At 29.7% G+C, this 19,997-nt stretch overlaps 1 protein-coding gene across 1 annotated transcript in view; it reads right to left on the bottom strand.

Annotated features, from left to right (window-relative positions):
• Positions 1–19,997, bottom strand: part of LOC107450569 (small conductance calcium-activated potassium channel protein 1-like) — a 657,806-nt gene that overhangs the window by 265,773 nt on the left and 372,036 nt on the right. The window contains exons 5-6 of the mRNA XM_071188289.2: positions 14,483–16,336; positions 6,633–7,228 (exon numbers count right to left, since the gene is read on the bottom strand). Of these exons, the coding sequence (XP_071044390.1) occupies positions 6,633–7,228; positions 14,483–14,924 (1,038 nt within the window). The 5' untranslated portion in view covers positions 14,925–16,336. The remainder of the gene's footprint in view (positions 1–6,632; positions 7,229–14,482; positions 16,337–19,997) is intronic.

A 19,997-nucleotide genomic window follows, 5' to 3' on the forward strand; every position in this document is an offset into this window, starting at 1 on the left:
TTTTTGACCTCTACTTAACTAAATAATAAATAATAATTTAAATTATTGTTTAAAAAGTATACTTTGCATGAAATTATCTCTGAATAAACAAATTTTTAAATGAATTATTGAGTTTTATTCTCTTAAATAATTCCGAAGATGTACAGCACGGAGAAAGAAATTCTCATGAAATTATCATACTGTATGGTAATGACATTTTGGGTAAAAATAAATTACCATAATGTCGGTTAATTAAATCAAATTATACGGTATTTTAACCATTCATTTGGTAATTTTTCTGTTCATATGGTAATGGTTAACCAGATTTTCAAAAATAAAGTTATTATTACCACTCATTTCGGAAAAAGTACAAGACTGCAAAGTAAATTTAATCTAATAAATAGTATAATCGCTTGCCGTATTTACCTAATCATCTATTTCGCTCACGACAAAAAATGAATATTACAAAAAAAATTAAATCTTTCTTTGACAAATTAAATTTAAAAGTGTTTTCACGCTGATAAAAAAATCTAATAAAATTACCATATTGTGTGATAGTGACATTTTTTTATGAAAAAATCCCATAATTCTGGTATTACAAACTAATGACTATGGTATTTGAACCATTCATTTGGTAATTTTTCTATACATATGATAGCGGTTTACCGAAAATATGGATTTTAAAAATTAAAGCTCTAATTCATACACATTTCTTTACAAATACGAAACTGAAAGTAAATTTAACCGAAAAAATGGTGATACTATGCTATGCCATGAGCTAAGGTATCATGAGAAAATTATCAAATATTACCTCATTTACTAAATTTCATCACATAAAATAAAGTCATATTTTATTGGTAGTTTTGACCATACTTTTTTTTTCTCTGAGTGAAATACGCAGAATTTAAAATTTACATTCGGGACCCATTCTAAGTGAAACCAATAAAACAGTAATTAAAACAAATAAAATAAAAGTTGTTTTTTGCACCCAATTTTTGTCACTTGACATCATACATTTCAATGCATAATTCATTCTGAAATTTATGTTCTGAGCACATAATATTTTAAATAAATGATTTAAGTTGAAATTTTAAATAGCTACCTCATTTATAATTATAAAACTGAAACTTTTAAAATTGGCTGTCTAAACATTAATCATTTGGGATTTGAACGGCTAAATTAAAAGTATAAAGTCAGTCATTGGTGATTGATGTAGATCTTAACTCAGTAGAATCTTAACAATAATTTCAACTTTGGAATTTGAAGATTAAATAACAGTGTTATATAAATTATTCCCAAAAGAGAAGTGGCTTGAATGTAGCAAAAAAATGTTTACAGCGGTTACGATAGTAATTATTTTTAATGTTTTTTTGCGTGCTATTTTATTTTCTAAAGGATATAAGTAAGTATAAAAAAAAAATTTCATTATTTTTTTATGCACTTATTGTGCAAATATTTCAATTTACACGTAGAAGAATATTTTTATATATGATGGCAATTTTTTGGCCATTAGATGGTTTTTGTTTAATATTGTTAAGGATTGGTATAATAAAAATCAATATTTTTCTGTAGTTAAGGTGATTGAATAATATAACTTTAAAGTTTTTCGTACATGCTTACAAGTCTTAGAGTATGTAAGAGTATATATATATATACACATAAAATTTGATTTGATAATCTTATTTCAGTCACAAATGGCATATCATCAGATGCAATATTTACTTGAAACAGTTATATATTGTTTGTGGGTCTAACAATTATGATTAGGGTTGCAGGCTGGTCGCGAATTTTTAATGTTTTTCCGCCTATCCACGATTTTTTCTAAATGCTACAATTTGTTAAAAACTTGTGTTTCGTGTTTCTATTAAATTTTTCACATTGGATAAAATTAAGAAAATACACATATTTTTTCAGTTCTTCCTTCTCCGTTTACAAGCAGTGACATTTAATTATTTTCAATATGCCTATATCTTCAATTGCATATAATGTGTGTATTTCCGCATTTGTGTTCCCCTAAGTTATCAAATTTTTTCGTGAATCTCCCATGAATTTGAAAATTTTTTGTTGCCGTGACTAATTTGCAATCGAAATCATGATCACTAATATTAATTATCGATAACACTTTCAGAAAGAGCCTGGAATAACACAGCTTAGTGTTATAAAAATTTATCTTTGACAAATAACATGATTGAACCTAAAATATTCTTAAATGTTAAAGAATAAGGTTTCTGTATTTGTATTCAAGTAAAATATGTAAAATTTTTCATGGATTTTCCGTAAATTTGAGCATTTTTGTTTCCGTGTCAAACGTGCAATTCTAAACATGATCGCTAATAATATGATCGATAACATCTTCCAATAAAATCTGACATATCTGAGCTTAATGTTATAAAAAATTATCTTTTACAAATACTACGATTGTAACAAAAATATTCCTAAATATTAACATTTTCATATAGAGTATGAACTATATATAATGGCCTTCTTGTATTTTAACTAACATTAAGGAATCACTGAAGGAGAGTGAATTTAAATTGTGTAGTTTTAGCACTATTTAATTTTGACTAAATTGTTTCACCAACTTAATTGTTGTTGTTAACGTAGGCCATTAAGGAGGTACGATTGTTATTGTTTTCCAGTGGCGCCATCTATGGCCGACGATTCGATTTCATCCACGCTCATACGTCACACTCGTTTAGGAAACGGATCTATTCATACATCCATTCATTCATCAACAGATCGCATTTTTGATCTGAATTAGAGAATGATCAATCTCCAATCCCGTACCCCAAAAGGTATAATTTGTTATGGGAACATGGAGGATTTCGTGACCCGACAGATTTAACGTGTACCAGTCACCATTTACTACGCGGGGGTCTTTGGTCGGCTGAATTCAAACTCCGGTTCTTACGAGCGAGAGCTCAGAACCATGCCAATCAGGCTATCCCGGCCCACCAACTCAATTAAAACTTCTGATTGAAATATAATTTTAAATTTGCTCTAGTGATTTATTAGTATATAGAGTGTATATTTATACTCAAAATGCCATGCAAAATTGAGAAAATAACATTAATTCTTCAGGTCAAGCTAAAACTCTCTATAAGTAGCTACTTTTAGGAATCATTTGCCGTAAAAATCTCTTAAAGTTTTTCCAGCAATTAAACTGGCTTTGAAGTATGTTTTTAATCATGTCCTCTTCACTAAAGACAGATTTAGTTTTTATTTTGATATTTTTCCAAGATTATTTCGTGATCTTCAATAATAATATTCATCCTTTTCGTAATTCATTTTTGACAAAGATTTTAAAAATATTTTTTAGGGATGGTTATTACTTAGAAGCGTGTAAAAATCAAAGTTTTCGATGCCATTTCACATCATTGGAAAGAATCTCTGTTTCACTTTAATTTTACAAATTAAATTAAAAATTTTAAAATATAATTTACAGAAGAATTTTATTTAAAAATATAAAATTTTCGTTTCAAATATGCATCCCAATGCATTGTGTCACAAAGCACTAAACTAAACTTAAACCGATAACATAAACCTTACAAATGCTTGGCCCAAAACTATTTCATTTATTCAAAAACATTTTTGATTTATGACGTCGAGCTACATATCATGTGTTTATAAATAAAACATTTCCAATATTTGCTGAGTTTATTTTATTTTGTCTACGAACCAAAAGTCTCAGAAACATACGCTTGATTGGTGGCTGCTTTAAATACTTGACGTTGTTTTCAAAATTGAAGTAATTAACCAACGTTTGTTTTATTATGAAAAATCAGCTATCTTTGAATTATTGTTGTTACTAACTTTTTTAAATTATTTCAATAACCTTCTGAGAATTGAGCTTTAAATAATGGCCGAAAATACGATTTTAAGTTAAATATGTAGTTTAGAAAAATTAAACATAAATATGAAAAAATATTTTTCAAAAAAATATTTCTATTAATTATTATTAACTTTGCTTATTTTTAATTGCATAAAATGATAAATTTAATTTTTTGCATATTGAAGGATATTTTTATGGTGCATTTTTTGCACTTTGGTCATGACACAATACTTACCAGACTGAAATAATAAATAAATAAGCTCAAATATGCCATAATTTTACATAAATGAAATTTCGTAATTATAATTTTTCATCGTATTTATAAATCCCGATTAACAAAGTTAAATATAGTTATTTTTCAGATGGATAATCACTTCGACAATGCATACGTTCAGAATTTTCCTTTTAAATACTAATATTAAATTTTACGCGGAAAAATTCTAGGAAATGTCCTATTTGTTGAACACAAGAGCTAATGAAGATATAAGTTAAATTTGATTACTATCTGTTTTTGAAGTTTTTAATTCTAATAATATAAAGAATATATTTAGTATCGTATAGAGCATAATTTCAAATATATATTTTAATATCTCTTCATCTGTGTGTTAAGTAAAATTTCAGATGCGCATCTGAAAATTCAGATGTGCAAATTTAACAAATTATTTGTTAATTTTTTAAAAATAAGATATAGGACGTGTGTTTATTGGTTGTATTTTAAAACTTAAGAGTTATACTCAAACATTAAGAAAAATATTACATTTCAAATTAAATATAAAATTTAAAACAAAATGTCGCAGGCAGCATTATTCAAATAACCCGTAAATTCTCAATTGTCGATCTTACGTTTCCTCGTGTGATCGTATGCTTTCCCACAATGCATCGGTGCATAGAAAAGAAAATATAATAGAATAGCAAAAGAGGTGCTTAAAGAAGATTTTTTTATTTATTTTATTTTTATTTTTTTTGTAGAAAGTCCTTTTTTGTTATCCTTTTTCGATTGCAAAAAACAAACTTTTTTAGACGTTTAAAGGAGGTTTATTTTTCATAGCGTTATTTGTTTACTGTATTTTGAAACTCGATTCCTTAGTGTCTTTTAAAAAATAGTTTTCGTTTTATATTTATTATTCTTTGACAAATGCATATTTTTGTTTGAAAATCTATTCAATCATCAAATGTTTAAGTTATTAATGCATATTAAATGCTCAAGTTATCAAATTGTTTAAGCTATTAATAATGAAAAAAAAAAACTCTCAATCAATTCAAATAAAGAAATGCTGTTTTCGTTAATTATTTTCTTTTTTTTTTCAGAGAATTTCTTTATCTACAAATAACCAGTGGAATTGGAATTCTATTCAATTTAATCCATCTGAAATTTTAATAATTAAACTACTGTTTTAGTGTTTAAAACTCATTAAGATATTTTTTTATTCAGATCTAAACAAACATTTTTGAATATTTTACACACATTTATAAGAAAAAGATGACACTAGATATTTTTTGTTAACACTTTACTATCCAATTTTACAGAATATTTTTTTCTATTAAAATTTAAACATTCTTGGATAAAATGCCAGACATGCGTATTTACGGCGATGAATTAAAATATCGAAATCCTCGATTGAATCTGAATCTATCTTTTGATTTTTTATAACTAAAAATGCGGCTAGCTGAGGAAAACTCCATAACCGTAACGTAAGTGTACTTTTTACATTGGGGTACTTTCTTAATCTATGTAATTTAAAATTAGGTACTGATGTGCTAATATGGTTTAGTAAACAGTAGTGCTTTAATTAATTTAGCAGCAGTCTGATGAGGCCATATATTTACTACTTTTTTCACATTCAATAAAAATAAAGAATATCGCTTTTAATTTATAACACTTAAATTAGACAATGATGACTTTGAAATTGATCATTTTTACTCAAGAATCGCCCAGAGGGAAAACCTGCTCACTACATAGCTCTAGAATTAAGTAATGATGACTATGTAATTTGATTACTTTTAATTAACTATACATTTAGGGTTTTATCAGAATGATAGACATTAAATGCGTCAAATACACATACATATGTAAATATCAGTGTCGTATACATTTTAGATAACCTGAGCTTTTACATACATTTAAGTTCTATATCACGAAGATAAAAAAAAGACAAAACTTCCAATCTGTATGAAAATGACATTTCTGATAAAATAAAAGCATAATTATGAAAATAAAACAGGAATATATAGTATTTATAAATCGGTATTTGGTAATTTTTCCGTTCATATGATAACGATTTACCGAAGATTCTGGTTTTCCAAATTACAGTCCTTATTACCGAACATAAAACAAAATTGAAAAGTAAATTTCACCAAATGGATGGTTTTTATGCCAGGTTATAAGGAATTGCAATAAAATTACCGCATTTTACCACAATTAAGAAATTTTTCACATACTATAAAATTATATTTTATGGTTAATTGAACAAAAATCATTAAAATGCTGCGTTAAAAATTAGGGAGCTTTTAGGTGTTCCCATAGAGCCAGACACATATAAAATTTAACCATATTCTGATAGTTATGACCATAATTTTTTTCTCAGAGTACATCAAAGTGTATATGTACCTTTTATCTCTGTATCTTTGTGTTTAGTTTATTCTCAACTTTATATTAGATATACTAATTTTTTAAAAGTTAGATTAATGATCTTTTCGAAAAAAAGAACGCAGATTCGGAAATTATTTATTATCACAGATATTTTTTTTTCTCCTACTTTGGCGGTTTTATGTCTGTGTTACATATATGCATATGATAATAATAATTAAAATAATGACTTACCTTATTATAAACACCTGCAGCAGAGAGTTCATTTTCTACTACCATCATAATAATACCAAACATGGCCATAACAAGAGCATAATCGGAGATTCTTTTCCGTTTCTCGAAAAGCGCTTTCCTTCGTCCGAGCCTGTAGCCGACGCTTGGTTTGTGGAAGCCGGAAGATGGGGCTTTTCTCTCGGCTGAGACGGGCGGCTGGTCGTGGGTAATACCGACGAGAGCGATCGCCGCCGTCTCAGATTCTGTAGAATTCTGGGCTTTCATAGAATACTCAATTGACATACTAGAGGAAAAAGTGATGGGCTTACGGAGCTGCTTAAATTGACGAATGGCTCCATTGACACGCATGGAATCGGCGGCTATTTCGGCAAACTCGTTACTACTTTGTGGAGGATCTCTGTAAAGTTGTCGCAGAGAAGCGGCCACACTCTCACGAGAGACTGTTTTGGTTAAAAAGGAATGCTCAAGGCGGGAGCTGAGGCCTAGCCTCGCATGAGGCGGCCACAAATGACTTCTACCGCCGACCACCGGCCCCGATCGGCCGCCTGCACAGAAGCCCCCTATCGGTGGCTGACGTAGGAGTCTTCTTTCGGGCTCTGAAAAGAGACAAATACACTACCTAAGAGTCAGGGAATAAACATATCTACAACTGTGAGAAAAAGATGTGTGTGTTGTGTGCTTTATGCTAGGGCTTTCCCCTTTTTTTTACTTTAGTTGCCAACGGCAACCAAGTCTCCTCCTCTTCTTAACCACGTGACGACTCATTCAACTTATCAGTCTTTTCCAACCCTTTAACTATGCATTTTTTTAAATCCTTATTTTTTGTTTTTTGGATGGTTTCGTGTAAACATTAAGGTTTTGTTTTTCTTCCACGAAACATTCAGGCTGTTTTTTATTTCGGTTTTGTTTTCAGAGAAGACTTAGACTGATTCTTTTAATTAGATCCTTAGTTCCATCAATTTTAAGGAAATGAATTTATATATATGCTTATAATGAATTATTGAAGATTTAGCCATTTTTAATGTTAAATTATTTTGTTTAGTTCAAAGAATAAGAATTTGATGATTAATTTTTAGATCTATTAAATTATTAAAGGACTTTTCTTTTAAATTGAAATTTGAGTTTTTGAACGCTTCAGAAAGAAAAAAAAATCTATCTTATTAGATCTTTAAAAATCTCAACTTATTAAACAATTATATAAAAAATAATATAAATCCCTCAACAGTTTTATAATTAATTATTATATAAGTCGCCATTTTTAATGTTAAATCATTTTATTTAATTTAATTAATAAGAATATGATGATTTATTTTTAACTCTTCTGAATTGTTATATTTTTTAACTCAAAATTTCAGTTTTTTAATACTTTTTTTCCTCTTTTGCTATGAATCTTTCAAATCTTCATTCTTTTAAAAAAATTTTATTAATCAATTATGATTACATTAAGAGCTTGTTTTCCTCTTCGAAATTTTCACTTCGGTTTAGTTTTTTTTTTCTTTTTTTCAGGAAGGTTTTAGTTAAATTGATTTTTTTTCTTCATAATTAGATCCTGTGTTTCTTAAACTTGAAATAAATAATTCAACTATACTTATAAAAATTTAATGAAATTTTAAACTTTTTTAAACTATTTTTTTTAACTTAAAATTTTAATTTGAGTCTTTTTAATTATGTTTATCTTTTTAGTTATATTAATTATGTTTATCTTATGCTTATCATATTCATCTTCATTTAATTTTTTTTAGAAAAATGATCACTTAGTGACCCTGTTTGATTTCACGAAATATTTTCATTTACTTTAGGAAAGATTTTGAGTGTTTTTTAACATTTTTACTTCTAGTAGATGAATTAATTTTTTTTAAATCGTAATTTTCAGTGCAATATTTTTGTTTCATACAAGCAATACAAATGTGAGGAATAATTTTCAACTCCTTTGAATTATTAGACTTTTTTTACTCGATATTTTGATTTGTGATTTTTAATTACTTTTATTATTTTAATAATAAACTTTTTTAATTTGGATTTTCCTCCCTCGAAATATGTATTTTTCATTTATTTGTTTTTCTAAATCAAAATTTTTAAAGTTATATTATTTTATTTCGTACAAACAATAGGGATTTGTTTGATGTCAAAGTAATTTTGAATTATTTCATTTCTGTTTTATTTTTATATTTTGAAACGTCCTATTAACAGAATTTGTTAATAATTAAGTTGTATTTTTTGCACATTCTTCGGAAGCAGATTCTTATAGTGGGTTCACCTTGATTACTGTCATTAACGTTTACGTTACGTCATCTGCGCAAGCGCATAACATAGTTTTTCAAAAGTCAAGTTGAAAGTGTTAGCGCAGAGGGCGCAATACAATGAGATGTTACTATTTCCTCTCACTGTGAACTTACCTTAAGTTTTTATATAAACAGTCCAAAAAAAATAATAATAAGCAAAAATTCTTTGAAAATTTGTTCAAACAGAAACTCTGGTTTAGTACACCCATTATAATAATTAAGAGTTACTAATTACTTTAATTTTAACGAAATTTGAACAGCGAAGTAATCAGTTTTCGAACAAGTTTTTTCTGTTATTAAATATTCCATCGCTTTAACTAACAAAAAATAGTGTTGATTAAAATGATTCATGTAATTAATTATTTTTTAAATAATTGTAATTAAAATTATTAAACACTCAATTTCTTAATTATTACGAAAATGTCACCTATCGCTAATAAATTTAATATCATCTACTATGAAACTTCCTCCACGTATTTCAAAATGCATAAATCAAATTTCAATTACTTTAAAAGTGAAAAGTTAAATTAAGATTTATTTTTAAAATAGGTTGAATATAATATTTTATTATTTACTTATTTTAAATTTATGGAAAGACTGCACGTGTATGTATTTGTAGAATTGACGTAATTGGCATAATTTAAAATATAATTATTAACTGCAAAGTTTTATCGCCAAAGGTAATAAAGTGACGTAAAAAATGAAAACGCTTTTCATAGTAATAATCAAAACATTTAGGCATAAGCGACTTTATTTCCGGAAATTAAGAAACTGGGAGGCATTCGGTTTTCAGTTTCTCTTAAGATTAAAGGAAATGAAAGTACGTCTGGGCTCATTTCTTCACGTCAAATAATTTTCTGATTTCGAAAAATTTTGGATTCTTGCCATTATGGAAATTCATTTCAAAATCGGTTCAGAATATAAATCAAAGGGAACAACACTATAATGGAATCAAAAAACCTTGTTATTTTTTTCCTCAAATAACCTAAATGCAATTAAATCCAAAATGGCTATATAAATTTACTTTTAGTACGTTGCATTCGAGAATTAATTTTATCGATACTACTCCTGATAGTATCCAATTGGTGGTCAATAGCCACAAACATTTTGGACAAGGGTGGTCATTGTTGATTGCGAAAGCATCGTTAACTTATTATAGTCGTACCAAATTAAAATTTGCAATATAACATTAAAATATTAATGGTTGCAGTAAATTTGAATCATTTTATAGTTGAACACGATCCAAAATTTTCAGCAGTGGTACCAGAAAAGCACCAATGGTAGGCTGATCATAGATGATCCTTTATCATATTGGTCATATAATCGAATATGACCATTGATGGTATGTATATCAGAGCTGTGATAAACACTGGCTTGAAGCAGAAAACAAATTAAATAGATAATGCTTGCATTTGAGCTAAGATTCCCTGTTATTTTACAGTATTCGATATTTATCGATAACAGTGGCGGTATTTTTGCATTCGATATTTACCGCTACTATTCGCGATATTATCTTATTTGTGGTCGATATCTACAAATATGATGGTCAGTATTGACTAATAACGTGGTCATTATTGATTGTGAAAACATCATTCGTAATAATTATCGTCTGTTCCATTTTCATGGTAAGGCTTGTTCAATATATATCATGAGGATAACTTTGTAAAATATTGCTACCAAAAATAAATATTCCATGATGCGTTAAAATATAATCGAACTCTATTTTCAGGTTTTTGTAATTGACTATCTTATAGCTTCATTTGTTTGAAAAAAATTATGATATTTGCAATGGATGATATTTGTGATTGACAAGAATCGTGATATTTTTGTACTCAGTAGTTTTCGATAATACTCGCGCGTTTATCGTACTTGATTTCTATTGTGGTTAATATTGGCCGTCGTAGTATCGTTGAAATTAATTAACGTCATCTCGATATTCATTTTATTTTATAGTTTATAACCGTCGTTGAACAGGCGACACACTTTTGGGTTCACGACTACTAATGTTCAACTCCATAGCCTTATAATTATGAACCTAATCCAGAAGACGAGAGAACTCCTGGATCAAGTATTGAGAGATTATTGCCTTCGTGGAGGACTTTTTGATGGATCTAATCCGCATTTGCGCTACATGGAGAGGAAAACCACGAAAACCTCCCACGGTAGGCTGACGGCTAGAGGACTCTAGCCCATGATCCGTCGTCTACAACTGAGAATACTTTGCGTCAGCACTGTGGTCGGTGCAAGCCGGAAGCGGAATTCGTATCGACCAGCTATCGCTGGGATTCGAACCCGGTTCACCTCATTTAAAGGCGAGCGCTCTATCCCCTAAGACTTTCGATACTCATTTTATTTTATTTTATAACCATCGTTGAACAGCCGACCCAATTTTATGGGCTTCTGACTGCTAATGTTCAACTCCGTAACCTTGTAATTTTGAACCCAATCCAGAAGACAAGGGAACTCCTGGATCGAGTATTGGGAGAAATTTGCCTTCATGGATGATTTTTTTGATGGAGCTAACCCGCATTTGCGTTAAATGGAGAGGAAAACCACGAAAACCTCCCATTGTTTGCCTGATAGCACGGGGACTCTAATCCATTATCCGTCGTCTACAACTGAGAATACTTTACGTCAGCACTGTGGTCGGTGCAAGATGGAAGCGGAATTTATATCGACCAGCCATCGCTGGGATTCGAACCGAAAAGCGAGCATCTCATTGAAAAGCGAGCACTCTATCCCCTAAGCCTTTCGATACTTATTGTAAGGAATGATATTCACAAGATATCTCCAGAAATTTTTAACAAGACATTGTTATAGCAATTAAAAAAATGATGATTCACGATATATCACTCTGCTTACTGCTAAATTTTTTTAAAATTAATTATATTAATCATTGCTAAATTAATATGAAAAATGAAGTGAACCGCTATGATGTGTTACATTAAAAAAATTGAATAGCATAAAACGGAAAGATTTAAACTCACTGTTTTACAAACACTTGAAGATGAAAACTTACAGATCCTTCACATCAATGAGCGTGTCGTTTAAAAAGGCACACTTTGTTCTAATTTTAGAAAGGAGAGTCACTTCAATTATCAACAAAAATATTTATTGAAATAAGCGAGAAATAGCTTTTGTAAACTTATGGTAAATGTTTCTTATTTGAAAAGTGGTTATGAACTTGAATAGGAGTACTTTCATTTTTAAAAGTTGATGTTTGAACGGCGTAAAATTATAAGATGATAGTACTTCTTTGAAAAGTTATTATTTTAACAATGTTAAATTAAAATAATATAATTTTGATAATAGCTCTTCTATTTTGAAAAGTTGTTATTTGATAGACGTAAAATTATTAAATGATAGTACATATAATTTGAAGAGTTGTTATTTAAACAACGTTAAGTCATTAAATCACAGAATTTGTATTCTTAAAAGCTGTAATTTGACCGACGTAAAGATGTTAAATGATAGTGCTTCTATTTCGACAAGTTGTTATTTTACCCACGTAAAGTTTTTAGATGATAGTATTTCTATTTCAAAAGTTATTATTTTACTGACATTAAGTTATTTGGTACTTTTAAAGTTGGAGTTTAATGATTTTTCGCGAGAACTGTTAATTTCTACATCTATAACCCAAGATTTCCTTTTTCTTAGATTTTTTTTTAAGATTTGAACAGAAAATCTTTTAACGCAATATTTTTTTTTATTAAATGAATAGTTTATGACAATGTTGCACAATCTCTCTAACTACCAGTGTCTTGCTAATACCAAGAGATTTCGTTTACAACATTCCAGCTTGGATTGCCTTCAATTTTTTGAACCAATGGCGTCGTGCTTGAAATACAGAGTATATATGAACTTAATTATTAGTAATTAAGTTAAAGTTATTGATTGCTTGGATATATATACAGGTATAGGACAAATAATAGGAATACCTGTGAAAAAATGAAAATATTTTATTAATAAGGAGTTGGTCCACCTTTAGCCTGAATGGCATCTTGCATTCGACGTGGGGTTGACAAATAAAGGTCTTGAACAAAGTTCATCGGAATTTACAGCCATTCTTCTTGTTCTCGAGTTCCGTCTCGAGTTCAGAGAGTGTGCGCGGAGGAGCAAACCGAGTACGGACTTTTTTCTCTAAAAAACCCCACAAAGGCTCAATGATATTGAGATCAGGGGACTGAGGACACCACGTTAGATGCTCCACTTCATCATTATGCTCATTTAACCATGTTTGAACACAGTGAGACGTGTTAACAGGAGCATTGTCATCTTGGAACACAGGACATTCTTCAGTAGAGAGAATATGAAGCATAGGGGGAAGATGATATGCGAGAATGCTTCGGTAATGGTCACCATTGACCACTCCCCATTAGACAACGAGAGGTCCCAATCCACGGGCAGATATAGCACCTCACACCATCACAGAACCACCTACATGTTTCACGGTTGGAACCAGGCAGTCAACATGAAATGCTTCTGCCGGCGTTCGCCACACGAACACACTACCGGTGGTCTGGAACAGTGTAAAAGAGGATTCACCAGACCAAATGACTTGTTCCCATTGCAGTTGTGTCCATTTTAGGGGTCTTGGCAACACTGTAGTCTCTTCAAAGCATTCCGCTCTGAAACTAACGGTTTTGAAATAGCTATTCTGCCAGGAATGTTAGCAGCATGTAACTCCTGTTGAATAGTTTTCATGGATACGGGTTTCTGAAGGTGGTTATTCTTCTCGGAAGTAATCAAAGGCAGTGTAGTCTTGCGTTTTAGAGCGACTATCCTCTTCAGCACCCGTCTATCACGGTCAGACAACTTCGACTTCCTGCCGCTGTTGCGCTTCGCAGAAGACACCTTGCCCAACTTTGTGTAAGGCGACAGAGTCCTTGATACAGTGGTCCTTAAAACACCCACAAGGTTCGCTGTTCTGGTCACTGACGCTCCAGCTAGGCGAGCACCGGTTATCATGCTTCTTTTAAGGTCAGAGAGGTCGAACATAATCTCGCTTTGCCAGGAATGTATTTTTCTCACGCATCTTTCACACTGCCAAATGCTAGACTGATACCTTTCCTTTCATCACCACTAGATGGCACACTCTTGTGACACGTGCCAGCCGTTATTGGACTGTCGAATGACGACTCCATTCTTTCACAGGTGTTCCTATTATTTTGTCATATGCCTGTATATATATATATATATATATATATATATATATATATATATATATATATATATATATATATATATATATATATATATATATATATATATATATATATATATATATATATATATATATATATATATATATATATATATATATATATAATATGATACCTTAATGCACTTTTTATGGTTGCTCAAATTTTAAATGCATTATGGTGTAACTCTTTTATTGATGTGATTCAGCTGAAGTTAACATTTGAACTGCTCAAATAAATATTAAGATCTCATCAAATGCATAAAAATAAGCACAATGTGAATGAGCAATTAGAATAGCATTGAAATAAGAAAAATGAATGAGCAATTGGATTAGAATTGAAATAAGCAATGTGATATTTTTCTTACCTCGTTCAGGAAGAACATCTTTTTGAAGTCTAGCAGGTTGTACTTGAATTTCAGGTCTTATTTCTGGACATGATCTATAATTGGCCTGAGGAGAACCAGCTTTTGTTTCCAAATCCGTAGGTTTGTTCGATGACGATTGCTGTTCTAAATGTTGAAACTCCACCAGTGGTAAAGGTCTTTCAGGTTCTGAGTGCATTCGCCCAAAATGGAGAGCATTCTTGTTGTTATAAAAAGGTGGAAGTAGAATTGTTGAATCTACCGAATTTTGACGACTCATGTCAAAAAAGAATTGTTCATTATCGTTCTCCGATTCACTTATACTCAGACTTGGTAGAAGAGGAGGTGGTAATGAGTCTTCACGGTCAAAGGTCTGTTGAGGTTGAAGCTTGTTGCTGTCCATACTGGACTCTTCTGGCGCTGGTGTAACCATAACCAAAGACATGGCTTTCACTTTCAAATTTTGTTAAAATTTACTTCATACATATTTTTTAATTTGAATTTTGCTTGAATATGCGGTGAATTGTATCTATGAATAGTTTCCAATTAATGAAACTAATATTAGTTAATTTTTAACTAATATTCCGTCAGGGGCATTGCATATTCTGTCATTTTAAATCTTGTTAGCGCCAAATGCAAAAAATATTTTTATATATATAAATAACTATATATTTAACATATTGATTTATTTTCAAATCATTTTAGAGTCTAATGCAATGCATACCCGTTAACTTGTAAATTTCGTCTAAAAATTTAATAATGCACGATTTCTCAATTCAGCAAATATCAGGTGCAAAATTATAACAATAATCTAAATATGGTTACAATGCATGTTTCTTTTGCAAAAAAAATAGATATTTTATGACTATTTAATTTTTCTGATCACATAAACAGTTTAAAAAATAGAATAATTATTTCCTAATGTGTAGTTTATTGCATTTTGGGCTCAAACTGATTTCCTTATCTCATTGAATTTATTTAAATTTTACTGATTTAACCGTAATAAAACTGTTCATCAAAACTGAAAGAGATTTTCGAACAATTTATTAAAAAAATAATGCCAGTAATGTTCAAAACGGTTATTATATATTTACAAAATGGTGAATTGCGATATTTAAGATTTATGCGGTTAGAAAATAGGATATCTCTCACAGAGCAATTTCCATAAAATAGCAACAGTTTCTTTCAGTAAATTTCAGGCAGCGACCAGCGAGCTATTTTTGTCGGAAAATAAGTGCTAAAGATGTGCAATTTCATTCGCCATAAAATATTTCGAGAATAATAAAACACTATAATTATCTCGGATACTAATGGCTTTCAGATCTTATTTTCTATTAATGATCTGCTGAAAAAAGGATAGTTTTGAAAGTGCTATGCTTTCTAGAAGTAAAAAAGGAGAAATTATTAGAGTGTAACACGATGCTATTTTCTTAGCTCTACCAAAATAACAGAACAAAATGTTTACGAAGATACGTAGATTCTACGTTTTACATCATAAAATAACATCTAATTCATTCCGACTTAACTAAAAACGTAAAATTTACCTGAAAATATATTGTTATCTAAGCATCATTATATTGAGAAGGTATCATTATCATATTTTTCTGTTTTATATCAAAACAATGTCAAAATAACATTGCATAATTTGATGAACATTTAATAGCATCAATGTGCGACCATTTATGTCATTGTTATAAATAATGCATGTTTTCCAACGTATTTTATCCATTAAATTTGAATTTTTTCTGTCGAAAATCGTCCTGTGAGTTTAGTGATCGATAAAGATTCCATTTGGAATAGTCTTAATAATCATAATTTATCACAATTTTCTTAATCTGGATCTTCAGAAGCACAAACCTGAAAAAAAGGAAAGAAAAAACATAAATATATGAAAACATAATAAAAAATATAATAGACATAAACATAATAAAAATATAATAGGCAAAATACAATAATATTATGTAATAGGTAACAAACAGGGTTTAAATCAGAGTTTTTTTAGCCGAGTTATGGGGTTATGAATTTGTAAAGGTCCATTTATCAATTTGTAGTTCTCGTTGACAACGTTGCTTTTTCTCGTAATGGAATTTCAACAACTCTAAAAAAGTCAATGAGCACCAGTTTTTGCTTTATTGTTGTTAAAAAATATTCGAATCCTCTTCAATGTCTCTGGTTTAATTTTAAATGCATTTTATTCACTCAATATCTTAAATTGAGCCTTGGCGGCTCAGGGGATAGAGCGCTCGCCCCCAAATGAGGTGACCTGGGTTCGATCCCAGCAATAGCTGGTTGATTCGAATTCCACTCCCGACTCGCACCGACCACAGTGCTGGCGTAAAATATCCTCAGTAGTAGACGGACAATGGGTTAGAGTCCCCTTGCCGTCAGGCTATGAAGGTTTTCCTCTCAATGTAACGCAAATACGGGCAAGTTCCATCAAAAAGTCCTCCGCGACAACAAATTTTTCTCATTACTTGATCGCTTTTTTTCTAAATTGGGTTCAAAATTACAAAACTTCAGAGTTAAACATTAGTTGTCGTAAACTCGAAAAATTGGATCGGCTCTTCAACGAAGATGATAAAATAAAATGATAAATTTTTTTTTTTTTAACAATGAGCGTTGGTGGCTTATGGGATGGAGCATTCGTCACTGAATAAGATGACACAGGTTCGCTGTGTAAGGTGACAAAATTGTAAAATAAAAAATAAAATGTTAAACAATGTATCCAAATATTTGACATCTAGGTTACTTATCTTTTAAAAAAGACTATTAACAAATCAATAAAATGATAAATTCGCTTAATTTTGTAAATAATCATTACTCACCAGTTCATTCTGCTAAATTAAAATAATCGTAATAGTAGTTACAAAAACGAAATAAATTCTTACTTTCATTTTTAAAATAGCTCTGTCCATTTTATCAAGTGTGCATATTTAAGAAACCGGTTTTTTTTAAAACACATTTCAGTCTATTTATAACTTACTCAATACATATTTTGAGTTTTGTTCACTTTTTTCAAACGTGTTTATTATGTTATGTACAACAATATTTTTCTAAATGAAACTACTTTTTTTCTTGATTGTTACGGTTTATAGTTAACGCTAATTTCAGAAAACGTGAGCTACACAAATCATTAAAAAAATTCATATTTCTTATTAAAAAAACATATTTAAAAAATTCACAAAATTCACTTAATTTTATGAATAATCATTGTTAACAAGTTCATTCAGCTAAATTAAAATAATCGTAATAGTAGTAACAAAAACGAAATAAATTCCTACTCTCATTTTTAAAACAGCTATCTCCATTTTATCAAATGCGCACATATTTAAGAAACCGGTTTTTAAAAATACATTTCAGTCTATTTATAACTTACTCAATACATATTTTGAGCCAAGTTCACTTTTTTCAAACGCGTTTATCAAGTTATGTCCATTAATATTTTTCTAAATGAAATGACTTATTTTTCTTGATTGTTACTGTCAATAGTTAACGCTAATTTCAGAAAACGTGTGCTACACAAATCATTAAAAAATTCATATTTCTAAAATATTTTAGAATAGAATTTGAATTTAACGATTGAATTAATCATGGAAAAGACAACTTTACTTTTAAAAAATATGATTTATGACGTCAGTTCACTCTAGCATAAACATTTTATGTCTAAATCCCATGAGAAGTTTTTCGCAAAAATGACGATTCATTTGTCATTGTGTCAAAACCAATAAAATCAGGCTCATAAAAGACATTTTTTAGTGTACTAACGACTATCGTTTCTGTAATTATTGCCGATTAGTTGAGAATACAGCTAATTTCTTAAAATATACGATGAAATCGAAATAAGATCATTAAGAAAAAAATTTATGGTTTTGTGATGAAGAATAATTACGATGGGAATTTTTTCTCAATAAGACTATGAGACAAAAATAATTTTTTTCTCTCAATAAAACTCAGAGATGAGAACTGTACTAAAAATAATTGGAAAAACAATAAACTTTATGTTAACTTAGTTATAAGAGTAACTAATAAGTTACATGCTTCAGTCATTTTTATACAAGAAATATTTGTTACAAATATTTGTTCCGAAATAATAGATTCCAGGAATCAGGAATGGGAATTTTTTCTCAATAAGACTATGAGACAAAAAAAAAATTCTCTCTGTAAAAGTCAGAGATGAGAACTGTACTAAAAATAATTGGAAAAACCATAAGCTTTATGTTAACTTAGTTATAAGACGAACTAATAAGTTACATGATTCAGTCATTTTTACTCAAAAAATATTTGTTCAAAAATAACTGATTCCAGGAATCAGGAATGGGAATTTTTTCTCAATAAGACTATGAGACAAAAAATTTTTTTTCCCTCAATAAAACTCAGAGATGACAACCGTACTAAAAATAATTGGAAAAACAGTAATCTTCATGCTAACTTAGGTATAAGAGTAACTAATAAGTTACATGCTTCAGTCATTTTTATACAAAAAATATTTGTTACAAATATTTGTTCAAAAATAACTGATTCCAGGAATCAGGAATGGGAATTTTTTCTCAATAAGACTATGAGACAAAAAAAATTTTTTTCCCTCAATAAAACTCAGAGATGACCACTGTACTAAAAATAATTGGAAAAACAGTAATCTTCATGCTAACTTAGGTATAAGAGTAACTAATAAGTTACATGCTTCAGTCATTTTTATACAAAAAATATTTTTTACAAATATTTGTTCAAAAATAATTGACTCCAGGCTTCAATTATTTAGTCTCTCTCTTGATTTGTGTCCTAAATGTAACGACAGGCCCTTGACGACAGGCCCTTGTCAACAGGTCCATGACTAAGAATTTTTATTCTTTTAACTGTAACCAAGAAACGGATCCACTGTGAAGGCTTCTTCTTGCTTTCAACGGATATCAGAAACAGATTGGTCTAAAATAATAGTTTTTGAGCGTTAATTTTATGGTCTCTGTTGATGAGTCCTTGGTATCAATGGCGTAATTCGGAAAGAAACTAAAGTTACTTTTCCAAGCAGGAAATGAAATCGAGAAATAGAACCACTACTACGGTTTTCCAATATCCGAAATATAACTGAGAATGAGTCATTATAAGAACTTTCGCAGTTGCTAAATTGAAACAGAAATAACAATTTAAAAATGATCTATTAAAATACTACAGTCAAACCCCGCTATAGTGAACATGTTTTATAGTGAACTCCCAGATATAGTGAACGAAATGTTCGCTCACGTGTCTTGCTATACACGTATAATGTTATTTTTTGTGGATATATTGAACCAAAAAAGTAAGGAAGTTGGATATAATAAACTTTTTTCTGTCTTCGACTGATTTTGTTCTTCATTTTTTTTTTTTTGGTAATAATTTTGAAATTTCTACTTCAAAATAAATACATATATCGATTTTTAAAACCATCTATAGACAGGTTTAAAAAGCGGAATAATAGAAATTCAGAAAAAACTACTTGAGAGTCGGGAAGTGTTTCCATACCTGATGTTAAGGATTGCTCATC

Source organism: Parasteatoda tepidariorum, chromosome 12 (assembly GCF_982258835.1).
Source record: "Parasteatoda tepidariorum strain Cologne lab strain chromosome 12, Ptep-v5.0, whole genome shotgun sequence".
In the NCBI taxonomy this organism is placed as follows: domain Eukaryota; kingdom Metazoa; phylum Arthropoda; class Arachnida; order Araneae; family Theridiidae; genus Parasteatoda; species Parasteatoda tepidariorum.